This window comes from Schistocerca americana, chromosome 4 (genome assembly GCF_021461395.2).
Source record: "Schistocerca americana isolate TAMUIC-IGC-003095 chromosome 4, iqSchAmer2.1, whole genome shotgun sequence".
Taxonomy (NCBI): domain Eukaryota; kingdom Metazoa; phylum Arthropoda; class Insecta; order Orthoptera; family Acrididae; genus Schistocerca; species Schistocerca americana.
Genome location: NC_060122.1, coordinates 431,589,327 through 431,608,995, shown reverse-complemented (window position 1 = coordinate 431,608,995; position 19,669 = coordinate 431,589,327). Strand labels below are relative to the sequence as shown.

Genomic DNA, 19,669 nt, shown 5'->3' with positions numbered 1-19,669 from the left:
ACGGAGGTGAAGAGTCATGCACGGGATAGGCTGGCTTAGAGAGCTGCAACAGACCAGTCTTTGGACTAAAGATCACAACAACAACAACTGTGACACATTACGAAATGTGAGAAGAGTCATTCAAAACAAGTGACACAGTATCATGTTCTTGAACAACAATTCTCGGCCACACCCTCCCCTAAAAGAATGTGAATTGTTAAGCCAGCTCAAATGGGGAAATTTTTAACATCCACCCTACAGCCCAGATTTTGTTCCGTGTGATTTTTACTTCTTCATGCAAATGGAAAAATGACTTTGCTCTCAACTTTTTTAACTCTGATGAAAACTTCCACATGGTGTCCTGGACTGGCTTCATCATCAGAAGGCTGAATTTTATGCAAAAGTCCATAATAAACACTAAAAGCTGAATGGCGAAAGTGTGGGGAAGTAATACAATTTTTTTAAGAGCTATGTAAGATAGTTACTGTGGCATCCGTCACACAGCATGCCGACTGAGGGAAGAAAGCAGGAAGATAAGTGTTTAAAGATAAGTGTTTATTTTTCCCATCAATGACGAGCTCATTTCAGATGGGGCAAGAACTCGCATTGGGCAGAATGGAGCAGGAAATCGATTGTAGCCCTCTCAAAGGATATGCACCAATGAACCGAAATATTACGACGACCATCCTCTCGCGAAGTTGTAACCGGCACCTATACCTCCTCCTCTGCAGTTTAAAAACTTCTGCAGGGCGGATCTTGCTACAGAAGACAGGAGCTGCAAGCAACAGCATGGAGAGCTCCAACAACAACGCCAAAAGCTCCCTTCGACTGTGGTTCCATATTCAGAGAGCTGTGAGAAACTGAACAGCTGGATGGAACAAAACTGTACCCGCAACTTCTCACTGAAACAAGCAGGCAGAACAGACCGAAACTCGCCCTTACGTCCACAGCGGACTACGTCGTGGTAATCAGCGTGGCTGGAGCGGAAGGAATTCTGTGTTACAACTTCCCCCACGGTACGTCCACTGCTCATCAGGGCACTCACTCATGGAATTCCCCAATCTCATACCAGCGGAGGGACACAAGAAGGTTTCATCGCCACTGTACGCCAAAAACTTCCTGGGAAGCAGAAAGTCACTCCTGTAGTGGTGGCTGTTCTTGCGGATACTGAAGAGAATCAGAAAAATGCTACAGATGAATACTTTGCCACTTAGTAGTCAAAGTAGAGAGCTGCGCGCCATCAGGGGCCCGACGCAACGCTACCAATGCAAGGATTTTTTTGCAGGTACATCTACATTGCACCATACTGCCAAGGTGCAGAGAAGGCCACGATAGTCGGCCACTGCCCCTTCCCTTCCCATCTTCGAAGTATACCAACTGTGGTGGCCAACAACCTGATAACTACAGGGGGTCTCAGCTTCAGAAAGGTGCCAGTCGACGCATGGGAGCTCTACTACCATTAGAGGAGGACAAGAAACCGGCAACCGCCGTCAAGAGACGCAGCGATGTGGCACCACAGACTCCACAACTATGAGAAAGCCCTATGAAACAACCTTTTGTTCGAGTCAGGCCTGGCACCCTCATGTCTGACGTCAACATAGGTCCCACCAGAAAATACAACAGTCACCAGTATGACACGGCGAGCCACACTGCGGAGTGTACTGGGCCCATGAGAAATACAGGTCCCACAACTAACTTGTGACGTTGCACTAGTCGCCTTGTCCATCACACTTCGTGAATGCTCAGCTCCATGCAAGTCCCACGGGAAATAAATTTGTCAATGAGATGGAAGACATTTTGACAACAAGACCACGAGTGAACAGACGACCAAAATTTAATATACCCAACCAGCACGTACAGTAGCACACAACACCAGACCTCGCCCCCATCATGGAACCACTAACACAAGACATCCCACTTCCACCACACCTGACCCAAAGACACAGAAACTAACCCCAGAATACACACACACACACAAGAACCATAGACCTAAGTTACACTTAAAAAGTAGCATAGAAATAATAAATTAAACATTAAAAGTAGCATACACATCAAAATTACTGTACTACTATCGTATGCTACAACCTCTATATACACTAAAGTATTCAAAAGTATTCAAAGAGAATTTACGGAATAATCATGACGGAAAATACTGTATAATATATAAAATATACACTATATTGCAATATGACTTAAAATCTTTAATATTTAAAACTCAATTTCTAACTTAACTTATTTTTAATATACCTCATTTTACATAATATCTTTGTACTTCTTTTATATTTTTGTATTATTGTATTATTTTATTATTTTACATTTTTGCATCTTGGTATATTATATATTTTTGTATACTCAATGCTGTCAACATGACCAAATGCACTTTTGCAAGAAATATTGAATTAATAAGAAAACGAATGTACTTGTACAGCAAAAGGCTGAAAAGGGCAATGCAAGCCCTCAAGCAGCCCGCCCACCCCTCTCAGGGGTGGGAATGAAAAGTGCATTTATATACAAGGCTTAACTTCGTTGTGCACTATTGACAGGTTGCATAGATTCAAACACACAGTTAATAATAATTAAACTCGTCTGAAGTAGTTACTTGCTGCCCACCAGAGACGGCTGCACTCATAAGACCTGCTGTCACATGCTGTGACGCACATACTACAGCCTGTCTTTATCGTGGGTCTCGACTAGAGTAGTGTGACGTCAGACCACAGGTCTCCTGATTCCAGCAATTAGGGTAGCTGGTTGGTTCAAATGGCTCTGAGCGCTATGGGACTTAACATCTATGGTCATCAGTCCCCTAGAACTTAGAACTACTTAAACTTAACTAACCTAAAGACATCACACAACACCCAGCCATCACGAGGCAGAGAAAATCCCTGACCCCGCCGGGAATCGAACCCGGGAACCCGGGCGTGGGAAGCGAGAACGCTACCGCACGACCACGAGATGCGGGCAATTAGGGTAGCGATCAGCAGCACACAACAAACCCGTGATACTACACAATCAGCCTATGCCAACGAATAGATCAATTGACCAATTCGCAATTTCAAGGTGGACCGCCAACAGATACGCTCACCTTTTGGAATTCCGCCACTTTCGACACGAGAAAGAAATAGACCTCTGCTTGATCACAGAAACACATCTCAAGCCTGGTATCCGTGCCATTGTTGCCAATTATTCACGCTACAGCGATGACAATCTTATAGCGGGAGGTGGCACTGTGACATACTGTCAGTGTACTGGCCACCTCGAGGACGTCTAGACATAGAAGATTTGCGAGAAATTCTGCGACGTCCAGGCAAATAAATTGTGGCTTGCCTTTATAGTGTGAAACACACGGCCTGCAATTCCAGAACGACGAATAACAGTGAACGCCTCCTCCTTCACGCACTTAACGTACAATATATCCACATAACGGCAACAGACCAAGATGTACGTGACATGGAAACGTCACAGCGTTCCGCGACTTCATTTTCGCCGACGTAATTTACACACTCCCGCAGACCAGATTCCAAAAATCTATTCGTAGTATTTACCATCTTCCCAAAACAATATTACGATTTGGCAACAACTGGCGGACTGTCGAAACACTGGGCGGACTGCCGAGAGCAGAGGCGTTCCACTGCCCACTCCAACGAGGAAGGAGTGCCACAAATGCAGCTCCAAGTGCGTTGCGCGTTCTTGTGAGCATTGCTGCATTTGTGACATATTTTAGTGTATAACAGATTCCGTTTTTAAAGGATGAAGGAATCATAAATTCGTTATTTAGAATCTTAAATAAATCAAAATTCAAAATGACTTCTCTAACCACATAAAACATTTTGGAAAAACATTGCCACTGTAATGAGAATTATTCTGCTGGTTTTAGTGTATACAAAAAAGAACACAGAACAAGTGTAACCTAAACAATATCTAAGCGTGTATATCGTATAGGAAACGTGCGGTGCTGTAAATAAAAAAGTCATGCAAGAAAGTTAGTATCCAAGATGAGAAATCTTGTGAAATTTAGTTCACGACGCTTTGTATAAGAAGTAGGCAAGTCACAAGTGACGATGTTCTAGCAGAATAATACTAAAGATGTATGCACAGCACCATTAATCTATTAGTAAAGAGTATATACCTGGTCTCGAAGGTTTTCTGTTTTTTTTTTTTTTTTTAATCACTAAGTTAAAAACTGGAAACAGAGCTTTAGGCTTGATTTCTTTGTAATGCGTGAAACTGCAAAGCACAATTCAGAATCACACTGAGTCAAAAGAAGACCTCGTAATATAACTACAAGGAAGCAAATGAAGTGTGCACTACATCTGTGATTAGAATAGCCAACAGATAAATCATCAGTTTTCAACTTAATCGTTAGTTCAATTTATATAAGAAAACCGCGCTGAGTTTGCTGAGATATGCTTTGAGTGCTTGAGTATAGGGCATGAGAGAGAAGGGAAATGTTGATATAGGCAGGGCCGGTTTGACAACCTCTTTCCATACAAGCGACCTGTCACATGGACCCCCTCCTTCCCCATTTTCCTCGCACACTTTCACCCTTGTCAGTTTTCGCTACTAATTGTGAAGCGCACTGTATACAACTCTTGCGCCTGGGATCCCTGGCACACATTTAGTAAGCGGCCGCTACTACACTGAGGAGCCAAAGAAACTGGCACACCTGCCAAATATCGTGTAGGGCCCCCGCGAACACGCAGAAGTGCCGCAACACGACGTGGGATGGACTCGACTAATGCCTGAAGTAGTACTGGAGGGAATTGACACCGTGAGTCCTGCAGAGCTGCCCATAAGTCCGTAAGAGTACGAGGGGGTGGAGATCTCTTCTGAACAGCACGTTGCAAGGCATCCCAGATATGCTCAATAATGTTCATGTCTGTAGATTTCGGTGGCCAGCGGAAGTGTTTAAACTCAGAAGATTGTTCCTGCATCCACTCTGTAGCAATTCCGCACGTGTGGGGCGTCGTATTGTCCTGCTGGAATTGCCCAAGTCCGCCAGAATGCACAATGGACATGAATGGATGCAGATGATCAGACAGGATGTGTACGTACATGTCATCTCTGAGTCGTCTCTAGACATATCATGGGTCCCATATCACTCCAACTGCACATGCCCTGCTCTATTACAGAGCTTCCACCAGCTTGAACAGTCCCCTGCTCACATGCAGGGTCCATGAATTCATGAGGTTGTCCCCATACCCATACACGTCCATCCGTTCGATACAATTTGAAACGAGACTCGTCCGACCAGTTAACATGTTTCCAATCATCAAGAGTCCAATTTCGGTGTTGATTGGCCCACGCGAAGCGTAAAGCTTTGTGTTGTGCAGTCATCTAGGGTACACAAGTGGCCTTCGGCTCCGAAAGCCCATATCGATGATGTCTCGTTGAATGTTTCGCACTTTTTGATGGCCCAGCAATTTGCGGAAGGGTTGCTCTTCTGTCACGTTGAACAATTCTCTTCAGTCGTCGTTGGTCCCCTTCTTGCAGAATCTTTATCCGGTCGCAGTGATGTTGGAGATATGATGTTCTGCCGGACTTCTGATATTCACAGTACACTCGTGAAACGGCCATACGGAAAAATCCCCACTTCATCGCTACCTCGGAGACGTGTCCCATCGCATGTGCGCCGACTATAACACCATGTTCAAACTCACTTAAATCTTCATAAGCTGCCATTGTAGCAGCAGTAGCCGATCTAACAACTGCGCCAGACACTTGTTGTCTTATGTAGGTGTTGCCAACCGCAACGCCGTATTCTGCCTGTTTACATATCTCTGAATTTGAATACGCATGCCATACCAGGTTCTTTGACGCTTCAGTGTAGTAATGTAATTATCCATGGGCTAATTTTCGGTTCTCGACAGGCGGAGCTGGGCGAGGTGATGGTGTCGCTGTCCTTCCTGCCATCTGCAGAGCGCCTCACAGTCGTCGTGCTGAAGGCTCGCAACCTCAGAATCGTCGACGACACCCGGGCGTCCTCTGGTAATCCCAGTACATAAATAATCACTACATTTCCATTGTCATTATCCTATTGGAATTCCTTAGACTCGTTTAAGTAAAGTTCTAAACATTTTTTTTTTACATGCTGACAAAATATTTTTCAACAATATACATGACACAAGGGTATTATATCAAAATAAGTTTAAAATAGTGATGGAGACATGGCTGAAAGAAAAAGCACTCTGTAGCACAAATGAATTTATATATGATGTAAAGGAAGATGACCTTTTATTGTAAATATGATTGTAACAACAAAATTGTAGCTAATGGCACACAACATAACTTGCAGTGTATGTAACCTGTGTTGTAACAAAATTAATTATTTGATGAGTACAAGAAAAGCAATATCTTGCAATAATATTTATATACAGTATGTTAATAATTGTATAATGATGTATCTACTGTCTATGCTTTATATAACATAAGAGTTGTTCACAGATAACTAAGTCAGTTCAATTCAGTTCATAGCAAAGGAGGCTAATTATGTCTTCGAGCCGACTCCGTACATCGGTTGTGTAGGTGTGCAGGTATTCTCATTATCAACGCAATTCAGTTGCATAAGTAGTTGGGGTAACAAACGGAATGAATTATTTCGCAACAAGTCACAGGCAACCGAGTGTTTCTGCTTAAACTCTGACTAAGTACAGCAGTAGAATTTGGACTCGCCCTGTATTTCCTCTCTGTCAGACGTTAGCTGAATGAAATTCAAAATCACACACTGTCGTCAGTTCACACAAAAATGATGTTTTTTAGAAATGTTATGTTTATACTTTACACAACTGTATCATGGATGTTGCATCCTGATTATTTGACAAGTGTTCACAAGAAATACTAGAGGGGTTTCTGTGGAGGCAGAGCATGTTGCTCAATGGATGACACTGCCAAATTTTTCAATCCACTGCATCATTAATATCACAAATGGACCAAATTTACTCTAATTCTGACGTATTTAATAAACGCCATAGACGACCTTCGACGAATTGCAGTATTAGAAAGTGAAATTATGATCGTGTCTCCAATCTTGTAGAACAAAACTATCAAAATACCATTTTCAAGTATTGCCTAAAAGCCAATTCCTGTCCCTTCCCACTTTCTCCTGGTGTCAGCAACGTTAATTTTCATTTATTTCCAGTCATTATTTCTACAGAAGGTAAGGCACGTTAAACTCACATTCAAGAGCCGTCATTTTCGATTCCCAATCTGGACGTCCCAGTTTGAGTTTTCAGTGTTTTCTCCTAATAAATCCGGCCAATGCTGATGTAGTTCTTTACTTAAAATAACAGTCGTTTGCTGCTACCTTCTCTTCCTAAACTGAGCTATCAATCTGCCTGTAACGATCTACCTGTTGATGCAGCTTTAAATACTAAATTTACCTGTTCTGGTATGTATATATGGTGGTCCTAAATTATATGTCAAAAAAGTAACGGCAGGTAGAGGGGACCGAAATAAGAAAATGTCTGATAGGAATGTGTGTGCAGTAATGCTGCCTTGAGTCAGTAGATTCCTGATGACTGCAGCGTATAGAAGCACTTCGCTGGCTTCGTTCCCGAATCTCGAACAGCATACATTGTTTCGCCAATGCGGAGCTGGCCAACAAGCATTTCATGTCTGGGGCTGCATAAGGAAATAGATTATCTGCTCAAAGCATGTACAATGAGTGATTCTGTGATAGGAATCTGCCAGATAACCGAACATTTGAACGTCTTCATCGGGAGTTACGCATGAGTGGACCATTTTATGCTTCCAGGGGCGAAACTGGCAGTGGAAGATGCAGCTAAACTTCTGCAGTGGATGAAGGATATTAAACACAGTAGAGGATAATCCTTCAACAAGCTCGAGAGCTGTAGGACGTGCATTGAGTGGGTGCCATCAAAATGTTTTGAGGAATTTATAAGAAGACAGAATGCATTCATATCATTTACAGAGAGTGCAAGCATTAACCCCTGATGATTGTCTTCCATGTCTCAACTTTTCTAGTTGGTATCTACAGCAGACTGCAGACAATAAAACCTTCCCTCCAGATGTTTTATCTACTGATGAGGCTACCTTTACACAATAGAATATGTTGAACATCCCTAATTGTCACCAGTGGGCTTATGGCAACCCACATGGCTCAATAGGACATGCCTGCCGAGAAAAGTTTTCCATTAATACTTGTGCAGGCATTGTGCACAATAACTTAATAGGACCGTACATTCTACCTAGGTATTTAACTGGTCACACATACAACAACTTCCTACAGGAGGTCTTTACTGAACATCTGGGCAATGTTCCTCTAGCTGTCTGCAGACGAATGTGGTTCCAGCATGATGGAGCGCCAGCTCACTTCAGTCGAAACGTCAGGAATCACCTGGACTCTGTCTATGGCCAGCAGTAGATAGGATGGGGCAGCCTCATTCTCCTGATTTAACCTGCATGAATTTTCTCTTGTGGGGTCATATGGAAAGCCTGGTGTACGAGAGACCTGTCATATCTGAAGATCTAGTTGCTCAAGTGTCTGTTGCTGCTGGACACGTGATCAACATGCCTGATGTCTTTTCTAATGTACGCCAATCCATGCGCCATCACTTTGAATCATATATCACTAGTGGCTGCTCTTTCGAGCACCTCTTGGAAACTATTAATAAATTTCTGATGTCATTTGCCTTTTCAGTTTCCTGTGAATTGTACTGCTGTAGAAGATAGTGTGTAATGTGTCATTACCGTACACACATTCCTATATGATATCTGCTTATTTAGGTCCCCACCACCTACCTTTACATTTTTGACATACAGTTTAGGACCATCCTGTATACTATATTCGTGGTACTGTTGAGATTAGTCAATGTATCATAGAAAATTTTCGAGCACCCAATTTTCACAAATGATAAAGTAAATTGTGCATCCTTCTTAAACACAGTTGTTAATTCTTTATTTACCTGATGTCACTATGCAACACCACAGTTTTTCAAGTCAATTACATAGTCAACTAGGGAAATCATAGCAGAACTATGATGGTTCCCATTACCTACTGGTTTATGACATCCAATTTGGGTAGTTGCTCCTGCAAATCATGTGTTCTTCACTATCTGCACCAATAAGAAGTTTTTAAGTCCTTTTGCATATATTCTGTGTTGCATAATTTTTTTTCTTATTTATGGCAATACGTGTCCAAAATTTAATTTGTTTAAGGCAATCAGACCTATCTGCTTCATATTATTTCACAATACTGCAAGTATGGTTTTGTAGTCAATAACAAATCCATGTGTAATTTTAGTCCATAACCACAGAAAACTGCAGGAATGATTATGCCCTTTGTGTGGATCAAGGCATCATGGACATTGCATGCTGAATATTTGATAAGTAATGCTTTAGATATTCACAATAAATACTAGAGACTCTTCTCTGCTAAACAATTATAGTAGTGTATTCTTCTGCAGGATACTCAGTTTATGGTTTGATATTTGATTGTGGTGCATTATGTATAATTTGAGAAAATATGGCTTCCTCTTTCTGACTTTTAGTTAATTTTGCTTCTCTGTTTTGTAGTTTATGGTGAAATAAGTTGCATCTTCATTAAATTCAAATCATGTGTCAACTACACAACAACATCCTTCATTTTTTCCATTTTCAGATGTTTTTGGGTATGTAATGCATAATGCAATGCTGTGTTGTCTCCTTTGGACACAGACATGTTGAACGTAGGGAGAGGCAGCCCTATTCAGAAGTGCGAGGAGTGCACTGCAGCAGGGTGGTGCACAGTCGAGCACAGGGATAAGTAGTAAGCTCCTGCCAGGATTACTTGTTTTATTTGGCAGATAAACATGGGCAACAGATCCATTTTGAATGAGTGACTGGCTTCCAAACATTTGAGGCTCCTATTTTATTCGACCCTCTATTACGCTGAATTGAAATTTGTGACATTGTCAACAATTTTGCAAAAAGTAAAGCTTTCGTAGTAAAATCTCTGTAAATATTTTTGTTATTTTCAAAACTGAATGACTGATTAAATGTTTTTGATGTTTATGTGTGTCAATAAACAAAGATCTTACAAAATGTTTTTTTCTTATAAATACACAAACAAAGTTAATATCCTAATGGAGTTTTGAATATCAGGGCTAGATCCTGATGGTCTAGGAGGTAGAGCAGTAGACTCCAGTCCCAGAGGTCCAGTTCAATACTACATAGTGGTGGGGATTTTTCCTCATTCCAATCCATCCAGGATGCCCCAGGTCCACGAAGTCTGCTTCAAGTGCACACTGGGATCTTTCTCAGAGGTAAAAGGTAGCCAGGGCACCACCCTCCTCCTCCTTGTATCACAGTGATGAAAGACTGCACTCTACCAGCAGTCAGGGCAATAGCCCAGACACGGGCTGTGAGCCACAGACTTTACTTTATCTTTTTAGTCCTGGATTAGGTAGTCAACCTAACTTCAACATCAGATGAAGGCTCATAGGTAGTTCTCTCATTCCACTGGCAGATGAGCTGGGGCTGTCTCTGGATGTAGGTTACATATTGCCCTTTCTGCTCATGGCATAATGTTGGGGGCAAGAATCAGATCATACCATGACAGAATAGTTTGGGAAAAGCAAACTCAAAATTGGGAACTAATGTTCCAGGTTACAAACAAATGTCTCAGTGTACATAAAAGCACCAACAGGAAGCTTTTAATATGTAGACATCTCTTTCATGAAAGGGTAATCAGGTGCACTGACCTGTGTTGACTGATAAATTTGGCACATGGACAGCCTTAGAGACTGTCTTACCATTTAAGACACATCTCCCATGGGGAGAATGTTGGAAGTATTGTCTTGCTGTTACTCACTTGTTGTTCACTTCCACCTGCCAACAGACCCCTTCGTGAAAGTGGCACTGGTGCAAGGCGGCAAGCGTGTCAAGAAGAAGAAGACGGGTGTCCACCGGAACACAGTGAACCCTGTGTTCAACGAGGCACTCACTTTTGACGTCAGTCGAGAGGCACTTTCAAGAAGCAGTCTTGAGATTCAGGTAGGCACATATTCCTAACCACTGGTGCTGTGGGCAATACAATTTCTTGGAATTTTCTCTCTGATACTTGTTAATTTTTGTCTCACAGCCATGAAGCTTTGATCCAAGACTAGGTGCAAATTCACAATTTTATCTACATTGACATTTACAATCTGTGCAGTTGTACATTTCTGAACATTTAAAGCAAATTCCAATCCTTCAACCACTTTAAAGTCTTTCAAGATCTGACTGAATACATGTGCAGATGTTTCCGAGTATTTCATTATACATAACTGCATCACTTATGAAAAGTCTGAGGTTAGTATTAATATTGTTTACAAGGTCATTAACATACAATGTGAACACAAGGGTTACAACACAATTCCCAGGGGCACATCTTAAGTTACTTCTAAATCTCTTGATGACTCTCCATCCAAGTTCATACGCTGCATTCTCTCTAATAATAAATCCTCAACCCAATCACAAATTTTGCTTGATACCTCTTATGGCCATACTTCTGATAAGTGAAGACCTCCATAAAACCAGTCAAATTAAAAGTGGGGGGTGATGGCTAGTTAGATTGAAACAGGAGGAAGGAGGGGGCAGGGTGTAGGACTAATGACCTTCTCCATGCAAACCAGCATTGATTCCAAACTATGAGTCTTTCAAACATCAATTTACACTTTTTCACGTGAAATCATGTAAGCCATGGATCAAAGCAGTCAGGTAGCTGCAGTATTTCTTCACTTCTGAAATGCATTTGAATCAGTCTGTTCTGTCAAAGCCTCTTCATTCCTGCAGAACTACTGCACTTACATCCATCTGAGCTTGCATACTCTACTCAAACCATCATCTTCCTCTACAATTTTTACCCCCACCAGTTCTTTCCATTACCAAATTGGCTGTTCCTTGATGTCTCAGGATGTGTCCTCTCATCCAACATCTTCCTTTAATCAAGCTGTGCCCTAAATTTCCTTTTTCCTCAGTTCCATTCAGTACTCCCTCAGTAGTTATTTGAATATCCATCCAGTATTCAACTTTCTTACGTAGCATCACATTTCAAAAGCTTATATTCTTTTCTTCTGTGAACTGCTTATCATCCACGTTTCACTTTTGTGCAAGGCAATTCTATATGCAAATATCTTTGAAAAAGCTTCTCAACATTTAAATTTATATTAATAGTTAACAAATTCCTATTTTCCAGAAATCTTTTCCTTGCTGTTATCACCCTGCACTTTATATCCTCTCCACTTTGGCCATCATCAGTAATTTTGTTCCCAAATAACAATATTCAACTACTTCTTTTAGAGCCTCATGTCTCATTTTCTAACTTAATTCTGTAAGCATCACCTGATTAATTCAACTACATTCCATCACTGTTTTTTTCCCCCCATCATAAAACCTCTCTTTGAGACATTATCTGCTCACCTTGATTCATCTTCCAAGTCCTCTGCCACCTTTGACTGTGTCACAGTGTCATTGGTGAACCTCAAGTTTTTATTTCTTCTCCCTGTATTATAATTTCTTTTTCACATTTTTTCTCCTTGATATCCTTTATTGCTTGCTCAGTATAGCGAGTGAATAACATTATGGAGAGGCAACAGACCTGTCTCATCCTATTCTCAACTGCTGCTTGCTTTTCAGAAAATACTGTACATCCCTTCAAAATCATTTGTCCCAAATTTCTAGAAGTGCAAGTGTCATGCAGTTGATTTAAGAACTGTAATGGCAAGAAACTCTCACAACATCAGTAACCTCAAAACTTACACAAAAATAAATTGAAATGAGAATTTACCTTCCTTAAATTTCACTTAGCACTACTACAAAAACAGGGCTGCAGTCTGTAATTTTCTAGAATTCCTTGCCATTTTTATGCTGCTTTACTCTCCAAAAATGAGCTGAAGAAATTTATAAATTCATATAATTGTACAAAAGTGTACTGTGACACTTTCACTCAAAAATATTTTTGGTTTGATTATATTAGATTAGATTAGTACTTGTTCCATAGATTATAAATACAACACTTCGTAACATTGTGGAACATGTCAGTTTAACAGAAGTTCTTTATATATCATAACTCAACGTTTTTGAATAATTGTGATTACTAATTTATATCTCAAAATTCAGTAGAAGGAGTTGTCTTTCAGAAATTCTTTTAATTTGTTTTTAAATACTGGTTCACTATCTGTCAGACTTTTGATGCTATTTGGTAAGTGACAAAAAACTTTTGTGGCAGCATAATTCACCCTTTTCTGTGCCAAATTTAGATTTAACATAGAGTAGTGAAGATCAGTCTTTCTGCTAGTGTTGTAGCTATGTGCATTACTATTGCTTCTGAATTTGGATGGGTTATTAGTAACAAATTTCATATATATTTAGAAGCTAATGTAAATGTCCTTAGTTCCGTAAATAAATGTCTTGCAATATTGTCTCGGTCGGGCTCCAGCTTTCATTCTGATAACACACATTTGTGTAATGCATACCTTTCTCCTTAATGATAAACTACCCCAAATATGATGCTACATGAAAGGACTGAATGAAAATAGGCATAATAAGCTAATTTACTGATATGTTTATCACCAAAATTTGCAATAATCCTAATGGCATAAGTAGCTGAACTCAAACATTTCAGTAGATCATCAATGTATTTCTTCCAATTCAATCTCTCATTAATACACACACCCAAAATTTTTTGAATATTCTGCCTTAGCTGCAGAATTCTGTTGAAACTGTTTATCATACTCTATATTTATTAATGCTGTTTTGCCATTTACTGTACAGAACTGTGTATACTGTGTTTCATTGAAATTTAATGGGAGTCCATTTGCAGAGAACCACTTAACAATTTTCTGGAAGACATTACTTACACTTTCCTCAGCTAATTCTTGTTTGCTGGGTGTGATGCTTATACCTGCACCATCATCAAAAACAACTAGCTTTCCATCTTTGTGAATATAGAGTGGCAAGTTATCAATATATTTTGTGAACAATAAGGGACCCGCAGCATTTTCTGTTGAAAAGTCTTTCTGAAAACAAAATTGATACTTTGTTAGTACTTTATTTTTACAAGTATGTGAAGCTAATCTAAAATGCATTACTTTTTCAAGAATTTTGGATAATGCTGTCAGAAGTGATACTGGCCAGTAGTTGTTGGTATCAGACCTATATTCCTTTTTATGCAATTGCTTAGCACTAGAATATTTCAGTCTATCAGGAAAAATTCCCTGTTTCAGGGAGTTATTACATATGCAGCTGAGAATGCAACTTATCTGTTGGGAACAAGCTTCTAGTACTCTGTTGGGATTGCAATCAATTCCAATTTAGGAAGGGGGTTGGGGGTGGCACACATGAACTATGACCCACCACCATGCAGATTCATATTTGGTTAAGGTATGTTTTGGTGGCTCACATTTCATCTTCTGCACTGGAGTCATTCTCAGAGGCTATAAATGTGTAGCTATTTTATTTTCCAAGCTGTAGTCTCTGTGGGTGTCAGCTGCATTATGAGAACTGTTAAGAACTGAAATACATAATGCTCCTAAAACATAAATAACCAATTATCAAAATACTACCAGCAAAAATCTGCATTGTTTCCTCTCCCTATTTTGTCACACACTAGTTCTCTTCCTTCTGCAGCCTCTGACTCTCTTAGATGCCATCATATCACAGTCAGTTAGCAGTCTTGTTTATTCAATTATTATAGATTTCAGTAATCAATCATTACTACTTTCATTTATAGTATACTATCAGTAATAAAATTAATTCTCCTCTACTTAATACTTACTATGGAACAAGAGTTCCACAGATCACTAAGTTCTGCAGTTATGAATCTGCATTAAGTAACTACTGATAAGTGCTGTAGCAGATGGTAACTGCAACAGCAGTATAGCAAATCACTTATCTAGAGAAAATATTCTATGGTTATCCTGCACAACTGGACAGGAGAACACTGCAAAAATCAGCTGTAGTTTGATAGTTTCCCAGAGCTACAAGCCATCATCTAATTGATAACTAGTATTGTCTAACAGCTGTCAAAAGCATTTGCTTGTGTAATTCACTGTGTCGTGCTATAGAAGCTCAAATATAATGGAATCATAAATCTTGCTAGTATGCAACTGCTTTTCTGTCTCTCGAACTAAAGTGATGCAGAGTGTCACATTAAGAAACTCAGGAGCTGTGCACAATGAAAGAGTATTTTTAGAATGAGAAATAATCACATTGGGTGTACAACAGGGATTGATACGTGGTCTGCTTTTATTCTTATACAGTGGTTTGTTTTAACTTGAGGCAAAATTTGTAAAGGGAATCTGTCTGTGCTACTAATGGCACATCCTAACCACCCCTCCTGCATGGGATGGGTCAACTTTGTATATTCAAATGGGAACTCTCCACCCCCACCCCAGTTTTACTGCACGTTTGGATTCTGTGCTGACAATACATACAGTGTACTCAAACCACTGTTTTCCATTCATCATATGTGGTGCTGTAATTGACAAATATCAAGCTGACAGTTTTTGCAATTAAGAACTGACACATTTAATTCTACATTTAACTTACAATGTAAATGTAAACCTTTGTGTTCTAATGCTTGATATGTATGTTCAAAATTTACGTTAATGTTGTAAATATGGTTGTACAGTACATCATCATTAGCCATTTCAGTGTCTGATTAGAAACTACATTTAGCATGATCTAGGAATGACTATGTGGATGTAATAGTTTTCTGTGCCTATCAGGATGCTTGATACTGATTTCTTGCATTTCGCTTGATTTCACAGGACCCCTTGCCTCTCACCATGTGGTTGCTTGATTTTGAACACTTGTCACTATCATCTCATGGACATTTTACCTTATTACAATGACTATGGTTGGTATTCTACTGGTAGCCAGATAGTGACCAGCACAAGAGTTACAGTGGTTGAGCAGAAACAAAAAATGAAACCAGTCACCTGTATGGTGGGGTCAGACAGTGGCTACCGAAATCAGCATTCTGGTGGTTTGGGGACACACCACAATCAACCCCATAAGAAACAGAGAAATATGTTACTATATAAGTAGTTTATTTCCCAGAAATGTCAATGTCTAGCATGCAAATGCACATTCACATAATAAATGGAATATAGAACTAAATGCATCAGTTCTTAATTGCAAAAATAGGCAACTTGATATTTGTCAATTACGGTGCCATCTATGATGAATAGAATGGTTTGAGTAAAATGCATGTATTTTTTGCACAGAATCAAAATATGCAATAAGAAAGGTGAAGGGGCCTCCCATTTGAAAATACTAAGTTCACCCTGCCCATACAGCAGGAATGGTTAGGAGGTGCCATTTGTACCACAGACAGGTGTCCCCTTTACAAATAATAGCTTTTGACCTAGAGCATTTTTTGTACCATGCGTTATTTTTGAGATAATTAGTAGTCTCAAGTTAAAACAACCTGTCTACATTTCTAAATTATCTGCCATCATATATCCAAGAGGCAGAAACAATTCACTTTGCTAATAATGCAAGTATTACAATAAAATATAATGGAGAAATTTTGACACTTAAAAAAGTAAACAATATTTTTAATAACAAAAACTGTTACATTGCAAATGGACCATCAGAAAAGTGTGGTGGAACACAGTATATGCAGTTTGGTATTGCACAAGCCCTGACCACTCCATTACAAATATTGCATGAGAGTAAATCAATGAATGAAACAGAATGCTCTAAGTCTTGGGTGTTTACACAGGTAAGTGTAGAAGTCATATTTACAGATTCCTGGCCAGGTTGGGGATTTTCTCTGCCCGGGGACTGGGTGATTGTGTTGTCCTCATCATTCTATCATCACTCATGAAAGTGGTAAGATTGTACTGTGTTCAGATTGACAATGTGTACGAGTGCTGATGACCACGCAGTTGAGTGCCCCACAAATCAAACATCATAATCCTCATCATCACCTTTCACAACATACTGTAAAAAAGTTTGCAGTTAACACAGAACATTGAAACATAAGTAACACTCTGTAACTGCACAGAGTTACATTTGTTTCCACAAATGTAGGAGGAAACTACAAAAATAAATATAAACCAAAATTTTGAGTGTTTCATTTTAGCCTATCAACAGTGGAACATGTGATATGGTGCCACTAAAACATGACAAAACATCTTCATCCAAAGGAATTATATCAGAACCGGTAATTGCTTGAAATGTCCAAAATAGTTGCCAATTTTTGCACATTCAAGTAATGTCAGTACAAAGTGATTACCCTGATCAGCAACCCAAAACATACATTGAGGTGACGAAAGTCCTGGGATACCTCCTAATATCATGTCAGCCCTCCTTTTGCCCAGAGCAGTGCAGGAACTTGACATGGCTGGACTCAACAAGTCATTGGAAGTTCCCTACAGAAATACTGAACTATGCTGTCTCTGTAGCTGTCCTTAACTGAGAAAGTGTCGCCAGTGCAGGATTTTGTGCACAAACTGAGCTCTCAATTACATCCCATAAATGTGTGATGGGATTGATGTCAGGTGACCTGGGTGGCCATATCATTAACTCAGACTGTCCAGAATTGTGGCCTGGTGACATGGTGCATCATTGTTTGGGAACATGAATAACTAAAAATGATGTCCAAGCAGCCGAACAAAATTATTACCAGTCAGTGATCAGTTCAGTTGGATCAGAAGACCCAGCTCATTACATGTAAACACAATCTCCACCATATGGAGCCAACACCAGTTACACAGTGCCTTGTTGACCAATGTGGGTCTCTACAGCTTCTGGGGACTGTGCCACACTCAAAACCTATCATCAGCTCTTACCAACTGAAATTGGGACTCATCTGACCAAGCCATAGTTTTCCAATCATCTAGGGTCCAACTGATACTGTCATGAGCCCTGGAGAGGTGCCACAGGTGATTTCGCACTGTTAGCAAAGGCACTTGTCAGTCATCTGCCGCTATAGCCCATTAAGGCCACATTTTACCACATTGTCTTAATGGATATATTTGTCATATGTCCCTCATTCTTTTCTGGGGTTATTTCATGCAGTGCTGCTTGTCCGTTAGCGCTGACAACTCTACACGTATGCTGCTGCTCTCAGTTGTTAAGTGAAGACCCTCAACCACTGCGCTGCCGGTGATAGGTAATGCTTGAAATTTGGTATACTCAGCACACACTTGAACCAACCTCATAGACTAACATACAGCCAGAAGAGCAGTGTGCTAACCACATGCCATTCCATATCCGCATGCAGTGATACCTGTGGGCTGAAGAAGACACAGTGGCCAGTCAATACCTTTGGGCCTTCACAGCCTGTTAGGGCGGAGTTTAGTTTTTAAGCACACACTTGAAGCTGTGGACCTCCAAACATTGAATTCCCTAAAAGTTTCTGTAATAGAATCTCATATGCATCTAGCTCTAACTACCATTCTGTGATCATAGTCTGTTAATTCCCATCCTGTGGCCATGATCACATCATCAGAAACCTTTTCATATGAATCACCTAAGTACAAATGATAGTTCCAACAATGCACTGCCCTTTTGTACCTCGAGTACGTGATACTACTGCCATCTGTATATGTGCATATTACTACCCCATGACTTTTGCCACCTCAGTTAATGTAATAAATGTTTGTCTTCAGGTGCTGCATGACAGCCTACTGGGTCCTAGTGAGCTGCTTGGACGTGTATTGCTGGGCAGTGACTGTGGATCCTCCACGGATCGCGCCTTCTTCTCTGAGGCAGTTGCTAGCAAGACAGCAACAGCACGCTGGCTGCAGCTTAGTGAACCTCAATGAGCCTGAGAACTGAGACACACTAGTATGGCATGAAGGGAGCCCACAGCCCAGAAGAGAACAGTTACCAAAGATCCCGTGAGAATGTTACCTGTGGGTTTTGTCAAAGTTAATTAATTGTGGGAAATGAGACAGGCTTGTGCCAGCCAAGAAAGGGAAATTCATAAAATTTTTGATGACCAGCTCCTTCCAATGTGTTTTGTGACTAGGTCTGCATTTTGTTCCACCCTAATGTTGTGATTGCACTCATCCAACAATATATCTGTGATTGAAAAAATACACTTTCAACTGGTTACACAAACTCCAGTTATCTTCCAGGATGTTTAAGGACAAGACCTGCATCTCCAAGAAACTTTACATCATTTCTGAAAGTTGTATTGATTGATAATTGTGAGTTGATAATAGATGAATTAAGTCCTTTAAGATGTATCGAGATAAACAACTTCCTTCTTTTCATATAAATAGCTTTGAAAACAGAACATGAGCTTCACTGAATTAAACATTTGTTTTGGTTTTGTTTTGCACTGTCCCTGTTCACTGAAACTGTTCATTTGAGGTGTTATTTACCTTCCAATTTCTCTCATGGTTCCCCTGGCATTATTGAGTAGGAACACATGGGTGCAAAAATAAATTTCACTACTCAGTTACAAATTGCTGTTGTTGAGGAAAATTTGGTTTCTTTACTTTCTTGCATGCCTTTTATAGTAGTGGATAACAGAAAATATTGCCCTAAATATAGTATTTCAGTAAATCTAATAAAATTTACATTGGTCAACATTTAGTCACATAAATGACATCAGACATGGACCTAGGACTGGGAAATAAGCTGTCAATATATTCATTGTATGTGCTAAAGAAATCCCTGTGGTAATAAAATTGAAATAAATGTGAAATTTACCTGGTAAAGACTGCAGACTATGTATGAAGACTCATTCTGA

At 40.0% G+C, this 19,669-nt stretch overlaps 1 protein-coding gene across 1 annotated transcript in view; it reads left to right on the top strand.

Annotated features, from left to right (window-relative positions):
* LOC124613229 (synaptotagmin-5) overlaps window positions 1–19,210 on the top strand; it is a 128,902-nt gene extending 109,692 nt beyond the window's left edge. The window contains exons 7-9 of the mRNA XM_047141904.1: window positions 5,847–5,964; window positions 10,814–10,968; window positions 18,579–19,210. Coding sequence (XP_046997860.1) covers window positions 5,847–5,964; window positions 10,814–10,968; window positions 18,579–18,734 — 429 coding nt within the window. The 3' untranslated portion in view covers window positions 18,735–19,210. The remainder of the gene's footprint in view (window positions 1–5,846; window positions 5,965–10,813; window positions 10,969–18,578) is intronic.
* The last annotated feature ends 459 nt before the right edge of the window (window positions 19,211–19,669 follow it).